We start from the raw sequence: 9488 nt of genomic DNA, 5'->3' as shown, positions 1-9488 counted from the left end.
GGGGGGGGGGGCAGCTGCCCTCCGCTGCCCCCCTCTGGATACGCCCATGTATGGACACATTTAGGGATTGGTTAGCAAGGCATCGTGAGGACAATAGAAATGAAAAGTTGTCCTCCCTAAATTCGCTTTCAGATAAATTTTCAAGTTGGGAACCTTATAGTACCACTTAATACGTACGTGAGTGAGATTTGGTGAGTGCGCGTGCGCGAATAATTGTTGCGATCCCCCATGACTGCGCCGGTGAGCGACGTGAGCGACGTAAGGTCGCGCCGGGCGGATTCGAGGGTGCCGGGGAGCGCGAATGGCCGGCGCGTCGCGCCGGGCCGGGCGAGGATGCGGGAAGATGGCGGCGGCGGCGGCGGCGGTGGAGTCGTGCGTGGTAAAGTGCGCCGACGTTCCGCGCGACGTCGAGAACGCGACGGCGGACAGGGCGGGCGGGCCGCGCGCGGCCGCGCCGCGTCGGCAGGCCGAGCTCTACCGATTTCGCGCCACCGACCTGGTGTACTACGCGTCCTTGATCGCTTTCTTTTTCGCGGACGTAGCAACAGGTGAACAAAGAGTGCCACATGTACACACACACGTGCGCGCGATAACGCGCGCGTGTGCGTGCGACACGGGGTGTCCCGCGGTCCCGGTTGACAGATCGGCACGATCGAGTGTCCTCGTCGCGTGAAACTGAGCGAACTTGAATCCGATCGCAGAATCGCATACTCCGTCATTTCCGGCTCTACTTTGGTCAAATTTTCCACGGAGATACACAATTGACAATTGCCGAAAATCGCGTGGCGAGTACGGCGAGTGTAAGGTGGAAATCCGATCGAGATCCCAGATCGCGAGACACTCCGTATACTTACGTCAGCTTTGTTTATGTCCACGGTGCTGATAAAAAATATCGCGATCGCGACTTTGTAGCTTTTCTTATCATCTTTTCTTGTAAAAGTTTCAAGTTATTCTGGATTTTATAGTAGAAGTAATAGAAATATTGAAATATTAATGCGTAGAGAGTTACATTTACAATACTAGGTATTTGCATATTCTTCACTATACTACGAATGGTAATTATCATTAACGCTGTAAATAATTATAAAGGGAAATCGCGATACTTTTCATTAGCACCCTCTATATGCTTTTTGCACCGAAACGTCATACGATTAAAAAAAAAAAGTTTTGCACACTTGCTGAAAGCATGCGCTGGAAAGCTTCTGTCTTCGTAAACCGAACACCTTGTAAGATATTTTTCGCACACACAGACAGCATTGTATGTGTGGAATACCTTTTGCAAGGCCGCTCAACGTGGGGATGCTTTGCAATGGGTTTCACCGTCTTACCCGCTTGTGTTACCCAACTATTTAGTTTGAGATGGCATCGCAGCGACGGTTCCCTGCGGACTGTTCACTGGTTGTTGCACTTGCTGCTACTCGGCTTCTTGCACAGGTACTTTACGTTTGTTTTGGCGCAATCTCGTCCGCTGGATTGCGTTAGCCACTCATTGTCAATAAATTTATATGTACGCTGACAATATGTATGTTCTCTATTAGTGACGGTCGCGCTTATCAGTTTACGCTCATTTTCAGGTACTTGACTTTGTTTTGCATCGCGCTGCATTCTTTGAGAAATAAGTCGACCTTCAGCAAGGACAAGAATTGGGTGTATCGGCAAGAAAGCGATATATGTATGTTGCACTTGTTTGAATCGTTCATGGGGGCTGCTCCACAGTTGATATTGCAGCTGTATATTATTGTGATTTTGAACCATGCGCCACTTTCGACGAGTAAGTATCTCCTTCACCATTCGTAATCGTTATTTTATTTTTTAAGCACACTGCAATTGCAAGGGGAACGATGGAGATTTTATATTATATAAAATTCAAGAAAAGAACATAGAAGAAGGTCCTCTATCATGAGGTAGGATCCTAATAAGAGATCGCGGGCTTTCTACTACATTGATAGGCATCTGTTGGTTCGACTATGAATTTATTGCTCTTGGAATGAAATCTGTTTAATAAAAAATTCATTGTTAGATTGTTTAATAGTTGCGAGAAAGGATTTGTGATTGAATTTGGATGTTGATGATGCTATCTCATATTAGAAGCCTATCTCATAATCGGTGACTTTCCTGTACATATGTATATGTTTTAATTATATATATTTAGCACAATGTTTTAACAAGCAAAATGCTTTCTCTGAAAAAGTGAAAAGAATTTAAAAAGTTCTTACGTTACATCACATTTAAACTGGCACGAAGATTTAACACTTGTACGTCTGCCTGCACGTCGTATGAAAATTGAGAGCTGCCTGTATAAATATAATCGACGAATACACCAACAATATTAAACAGATGTGTAGTTGAACAATTTATAATCATTCTCGTAAATCTTGTAAACCTCGTCGAGAAGCGATCGCGATATTCCACGGATGTACTCGTCGAGTACTTTCCTGGTGGTCGCGCCTAGAGGATTGATGTTTTGCGAATAATCTCTCTCGTACAGGTATTCGCTCAGATTGGCATCCTGGATGAAAAAGTTGTGATCCCTGTCTAGAGTCTCAAACTTAAGAATGTAGTCGTAATTGATGGTGCAGGGTTCGCAGGTGCGATAATACGGCGTCCAGTGTTCGTCGAAGTACTTCTCGCTGACTATAAATTGCAGAAATTCGGCAAACGTCGGTTCCAATCTGCTCGTCGTGTTACCGGATTTACGGTATTTGAACACGATACGTCGGCCGAAACGTTTGTAGTAGTATTCGCGGTTCCGCATGTGCTCCAACTTGTCCCTGTACGCGGACAAGAGTCGCTCCAGCGGGTGCCGCACGATCAGGAATTTCTTCGTTTTACTCATCTTCTAAAAATCGAATGTAAACTTGCGATTTATCCTGTCGCTTTGCCCATTTAAACTTGTCGCAAGATTTAAGGAAATTATTGTATCTAATAATTTATTTTGTTTTATTATTAGGACTGCTTATAAAGAGATTTATTTTACAATAACATATAAGACTCTTTCTCTCTCTTATCCCATTTTTAATAGCTACGACTTTATATGACGAATCAATCTCAGATTTGGGGTTTAACAAAGTACAACTCCTACCTCGTAGGTTCTATTAAAATCCGCATCCTGTTGAAATTTTTGTCTCACAATATCGCTGACCTGCATATGATTGCGACGCACCAAGTCTATTGTAGCATCCGTCAGAGTGCCCTTCAGAACGGCAAAGTAATTCATCCACGTGGAACTCGCTGCCTTGTATATAGGGCACCATGATACGTTGTGCTCTCTTCGAATTAAAATTATTTATTTAAAAAGTTATCCAATTTTTTATCATTCAAACGCGAAAATCTGACAAATCGGACAAAGATATTTCAAGCCTTTCAATCTAAATTTCTATTTTATGCTCGATAAAACGTAAACGTAGGTATGTAATTTTTGAAAATTTTTTCAGCATCTTACGCGTCAATAATCATGTTCGTCAGCGCGGCATCCAGATGCGATTTCTTCGTGTCGATCGTTTCACACACACGTGTCGCCCACCGCCTTCTCATATCCAATTCACGCTTAACATCCTCCATCTGGCCCCGCGACATCGGGGCTCGCAGCATTATTCCGGCGGCACGTGCAACAGGCGCGTATTTCGGCGATGCATACCTCAGCGATGCGGCTGGCTCTATGTTTGTCTCCGTGTGTGAGGTTTGCGCTAAATTCGCCAGTATCAACAATGCGACAATGCAAATAGTCGCTAACGCCGCGACTGATTCCGTCACCGTGACTTGTCTCTAGAAATTTGTGGCAGAATTTTTTCCTCCGTATGAAAAATCGTTAAGAAATGCGGAAGAATTATTTGAGGGGAGTACGATTCATCTTGGGACACTTTGTGTTCCTACCTGCTTCAGTAGAAAGAGCTTTTTCGAGTAATTAAAAAGGCTGGGTTTTGGTAATCTCGAGTAAACTATCGAATTTCTATTGTCATTCATTGTCACGTTAAAATGCCGATTAGTATTTTGTGCGACGTGTGCATCGTGCCTCCTATCTTGTCACTTGTGTAATTCACTTAAGGTAAAACACCACTCGAATAAGTCGCTAGAGAACACCGCTGGAGACTGGTTGTACCGCCGATGTTGAAACGTGAATATCTTTAAATCTGACGAAGCGATACACTGAAGCGTATTCTCCCGTTTCCTTTCTCGTATTCCCGCCCGCGCAGATAACAGGAAAGAGGAAGGAATATCGCTGCCAGTTTATCTGTTTCCGAACAATGTGTGAACACAACGACACAAGTTCTACGACGCGAGGGACACTCGTCCTCCTCCACGGTTTTAAATATAAAAGCGACGAAGCGCGAAGCGTAGCGAAGCGAAGTCGAAGCGTATTCAAAAATAGCCGAAAAGAAGGCGGCAGCCCGTCGCGGACAATAGCCGCGGAAAAATATAGCGGTTCGTTTCAACGTTTCTTTTTCTTCTCCATTTCAATCTGATTACTTCCTGATTTTATTTGATGAACGATAATGATTATATATATTCTCGATATTATCAAAGAGATTTTCTCGAAAGGAATTCCTTTAACATTATAGGCATAAATTATAATAATTCATACAACTATACGTAAATACCCTCGAGATTCATGTGTTCATATTTAAAAAATATCAATGTTAGTGTTTTCTTGACCATACCTGGCATTTTTAATAATACCGAACATTTATTGCGAAAAATATTACCTCAGCCAGGGTTTGAACCCTTTTTTTCTCCGAGAACAGGGGAAAACGCATTTACGCGTACCATCAGGCCGTCCTGGATGGTCATGTCTAGGACTTTCCCGTGAAGCGGGAAATACCGGCTAAAAACCCCTCTCCTTGGACCATCCTCTACAAAGGTACACTTGAGGAGAGCCCCCCCCCCCTTTCGCAATTGCATAGGAATCACCATGCTTTAGGTTAATGGTGAATAATCAACTAATATTAGTTGAAATACTAGCAAAAATGTGTTTTTATAACGATACTTGTGTATTTGCAGACCTAATATCGTTGCTCTAATTAAATGTAATATATATGAAATTTGTACAGGTGCCTCCGCCGTAGCTTCCTTCTGCTCCCTGACGTTGGCCGTGAGTACATACGTGAGGGCCATGCATAATATAAATCGCGAACGCAGCAACGCGACTTGGGTTGCTCTCGCTCTTCAGGCTCTCTGGCGCGGCGGTATGCTGCTGTCCAGAATCGGAGTTCTGGTACTAGCGGCTGTCTGTCTGGGAACGTGGTTCTTCTTGTTCCTAGGTGAGTTTTGCCGAGAAATAATTTTATAACTAAAACACGGGAGTATTACGTTGAATAATTGTAATTGTCTGCTTTAAATAAGGAATCCTAATGTCAGTTTCTCTGGATGATGAGTTAAAATATGTTGAGCTGATCGTCCAAGTATCTCACAATCAGAGTAAAACACACTGTTGCGTTATTTCCAATTTTCAACAAACTGCGCGTCGTTTTCTAGGGCTGCATTGGTTTTTTATGACTGCTTGGGTGATCCTACAAAAGACAGAGTTCTGTCCTACCATATGGGAGGAGCGCATCTACAATTGCATTATCGGACTAATCTATTGCTTCGACTTCTTCAACCTGCGCGATGGCAGATCGCGTTACCGCGTGCTCTTCTTTTACTCGGTGATCACGGCACAGAATCTGGTCTTCCTGATCGCGTACACGTTGCGTTTCAAGGACACTGTTGCGAGCGATACGATGATCGCGATCGCGACCGTAATAATCGGCTGTTTGCTCGTCGGCCTGGTGAGCATGTCGTTGTATTATGGCAAGTTTCACCCATCAAGAACGGTGGCGAGCGTCTCTCGAAATATCAGCGAGCATTCTACCGCTACAAAGGTTGACACACCCAGGTCCTTGAAGCTGTTTCATCGCGGCTCCTTGGTGTCGTTGCATCACTCCATCGACATCTCGCCGAGGACTGAGGAGATGCCCACCGACAAGCAATCTTTGCTTACGAATATCGCGCAAATTTCCGATTGTGCGGAGGAGGGCATCGTCAATCGCAACTACAGTTCGGAAACCGAGTCGAACGCGAGCGCGGTGCGTGTCTCTACCGAGTGCGAGCACAGTCGCGTCGGCACCAAGCACAAGGAAGAGGTCGCGTCGTCCAACGACAATCCGGACAACGCGCTTATCAGCAGCGCGCCATTGAATTCTCTGTATCAGGGCTTGCCCGACATCGACTCGTCCCGAAAACGCCGCGGCATTTACGAGCACGACATCACGCCGCAATTAGACTGGCACGCGCCGGACATATTGAACATTGATCTGGACCAGTTCGGCAGTCTCGACAACTCCGAGCGGAGCAATTCTCTCACGCTGGATTCCTGCAGTAAAGTAATCGGCGCGTTAGACGCTATCAAGAACAGAGGAAAGCTGACGACCCCGACGCCGTTGGAGAGCAGCAGGATATTCGATATAGAGAAGGTGTCGAAGGACCTGCAGCAACAGGTCTAAAAATATGTTACTTAAAATCTATAACTTGTCGCTTTCTTCGTCACTTTGAATTCATTACTTTTTGCTTATCACTTCGTGATGTTACTCCCCCTTGACGTATATCGTTTCTCTTACAGCAGCGGGACGAGACGATGAGCTGCGTAACGTCCATCCACGACTACGAGAACGTGTGCCCGCTAGGAATCGCACGGCCGCCTTGGTGCATCCGCAGTTGGAAAGGCTACACAGACATCGAGACGTATATTCACGACGATAGCGTGGTGCGCGATCGGCGGCGGGACACTCTGACGAGCACGACCGGTACAACGTACAGCTCGGAATACTCCGACGGCATGATTTCGCGAGGGATATTAAAGCAGGACGATTACGCGGATGCTCTGACTTACGACCTGGTAGAGTCGAAGGGCAATAAGTCGTCTTACAGCGATAGCACGTTCTCCACGTCCGCCGTGGACGATCAAAACGCCAGTCTATACGTAGCCAAACCGGTGGTGTTCGACGACCGAGGTGGCATGCTCGCGTTGGATACAATTTTGGAGGAGCATGACGACTCGTCATTGACGGACGAGCAGTTTCAACATGGGACGGAACTATCGCGCGACTCCGCGAGCACCCTGGTGAGCACGATAGATCAGATCAGGCGGTATACAGCGGAAAATTCGCCGCGACATATCTACCACACCACTGGAACTCAGTGGGAAGACCTGAATCCCAAGAACTTGGTGGCGCGGGCGCGCTTTGCCAAAGTGTTGTTCGACAATGATCTCAGAAACTCCTCAGCGACGACTGGTTCGATCGATCTGGCCGCACGGGACGTTGAGAAACGCGAGATAGACGCGATTAGAGAGTTCGTTCGATGCTGTGCGATAGAGTCCATCAAGAAGACGCCCTTGATAGATGCTATTTTGTCAGACTCGCCGATTTTGGGCAGCAGGGCGAGCAAACTCGTGCGACAGGTCACGTTTGTGGATCGTAAAAACGATTTTGACGCAAACGAGAGTGACTTGTATGTCGAAATGAGGCCGTTGGTGTCTGTCGAGAACGGCGAGAATTCGTGCCAGACCAGACCCGCCGACGCGAAGATCGCCGAGGCGGAGAGCGTCGCCAAGAGAAGCGATCTTTCCATGATATCGAAAAAATCGCCAGACAAAGAAAATCTGTCGCCGATCTTGTCAAACAATAACGAGCAGATTAATAATATATACGATAGCAGGGACAGTAATGATAGGCACGCCTGGACCATAGAAAGAGACGAAAAGAGCGACAAATCGTTATGCAACATGCGTTTCAACCTGAAGGAGAAGAGGCACTTATTTCTAGAGCAGGTTCTCTCGCCGGTTCCAAAACTCTGGAACAAACGTATCTCCTTTCATCCGAGCACCAAAAATTTATAGTGAACGGGCTTCTCGCTTCGGTCACTTGTGTTTTGTTGCTGAAGATCGACTCGAAACTCATTTTGTGTATCAAATATTTTATAGTAGTATTTACAACGAGTTTTGGTACGTATTACGGCACATTTGCAGCGATTTTGATTCACGTTTTACAACTGAATCAAGTGGAACAACTCACTTTTATCGAACCAAAAATTTCTAACAAAGGACTTTCCGATTTCTTTATACTCGGCACTGTTGTCTTTCATAGATGAAAATTGAGTGTCAGCTCAGTTTTATCTTGCTCAAGTGCTTTTTTCATTTATGTTTTATTATAGGTAATCTTTATAAGATTTTTTTTATAGGAATTTTCTCTTGCGTCGCAAGTTCGTGAGATACGCGATAAAAAAGTAATCGTGATCTGTCATAGTACTGGATCGTCTTTTATGAAAATATTAGTTTTGCTGCGAACGTTATTCGGTTACAGATAATAATTTACTGCGGAAAAGAGTTGAGAAAAACACACCACAGTACAAATATTGCAATATATATAACGTCACTCGTTAATTAGGCACGCATCTTAACTTTTATCCATGACTAAGCTGCATCGCGTTTACCTTTACAAATGGCATGAACGCGATGTAAGCGTGTGATACGCGCCGTCCGATTGTTGTGAGAGATAAAGCTATAACGACTTAAGTCTGCGCTTTTGCGATCAGTGTATATAAAATGACTTATTGTACATCTCGTACCGAGATTATTTTTGTACGCAATTTTTTACTATATACAATAAAGAGACTCTGTGTAGTGAAAAATCTGAGACCAACCACTAATAATTAAGTAATAGCATAGTATAATTAGTAGGTCCACTCCGTCATTTGTTTCGTTTTGCGTCGATCCTTTCTGCGTATCCGACATTGCTCTGGGCAGACCAAAGAGAGAAAAGTTGTATGTGCGGTAGTGTGCGCAAAGATGAAAGGGGCCGGCAGAGAGCCTACTAGTTATACTACGGTAATAGCGTTATTATATTATTGTAAATCGGAAAAACTATCTCTCGTAGCTTGATATTTTGATTTGTGAACACAGAATTTCAAGTTATGACTTGATATATCATTTCATGTATCGTAACGTAGAAAACATTTCACGCTTGTGAAATTAAAAATTCGGATTATTACGCAATTATGCAACATTTTCTTTCAGATACAGATTTTGTGATATCGGCGATTAAAAAATTGTTGAGTCTATCCAGACGAACTTGCTTAGGTTCACAAGCATATGCGTAAAGAAATTGCAAGTGCGTCTGGATAGACCCTTCGTTATATGCCACGTTTCATCCATAATTGCATTGAAATATAAAATATAGTCTATCTAGCAAATTATCTACGCTCCTGCGCAATATGCTTTATTGGTTTGTATTTTAGATTCAAAGATAGAATTTTAAACGAAAATTTAATTTTATGTTTCACACGGTACTTGTTTAAACTACTCTTTTTACAAGAACAGAAAGATTGATCTTGCAGGAAAGCGGCAAATGTTGCGCTATAATAAATTTAATACATTTGTACCCAAGGAACATTGATTTTTGATTGTCGATTCTAAATAAAGAGTATCCTGCAAGGAGTGTTGGAGTCTAAGGGGG

At 44.1% G+C, this 9488-nt stretch overlaps 2 protein-coding genes across 3 annotated transcripts; one reads left to right on the top strand and one right to left on the bottom strand.

Annotated features, from left to right (window-relative positions):
- Window positions 1-343: 343 nt before the first annotated feature.
- LOC105561469 lies at window positions 344-8685 on the top strand. The gene is made up of 6 exons (XM_012011474.1): window positions 344-548; window positions 1251-1434; window positions 1575-1771; window positions 5049-5258; window positions 5473-6473; window positions 6596-8685. The coding sequence occupies exons 1-6, from the start codon at window positions 344-346 to the stop codon at window positions 7871-7873; spliced, it is 3075 nt and encodes a 1024-aa protein (XP_011866864.1). The 3' UTR covers window positions 7874-8685.
- On the bottom strand, window positions 2089-4659 carry LOC105561391 (carbohydrate sulfotransferase 9-like). 2 transcript variants are annotated; one of them, XM_012011330.1, is made up of 4 exons: window positions 3874-4659; window positions 3443-3765; window positions 3083-3269; window positions 2089-2839 (listed from the first exon to the last, which is right to left on the bottom strand). In XM_012011330.1, the coding sequence occupies exons 1-4, from the start codon at window positions 3961-3963 to the stop codon at window positions 2330-2332; spliced, it is 1110 nt and encodes a 369-aa protein (XP_011866720.1). In that variant the 5' UTR covers window positions 3964-4659; the 3' UTR covers window positions 2089-2329. The 2 variants fall into 2 exon arrangements, with proteins under 2 accessions (XP_011866720.1, XP_011866721.1); XM_012011331.1 differs by having other exon boundaries at window positions 3143-3269.
- Window positions 8686-9488: the final 803 nt, after the last annotated feature.

This window comes from Vollenhovia emeryi, unplaced genomic scaffold (assembly GCF_000949405.1).
Source record: "Vollenhovia emeryi isolate VEMERY1.0 unplaced genomic scaffold, V.emery_V1.0 DF939207.1, whole genome shotgun sequence".
Taxonomy (NCBI): domain Eukaryota; kingdom Metazoa; phylum Arthropoda; class Insecta; order Hymenoptera; family Formicidae; genus Vollenhovia; species Vollenhovia emeryi.
The sequence above is the reverse complement of the archived record's forward strand: the minus strand, read 5'-3'. Positions and strand labels throughout refer to the sequence as shown.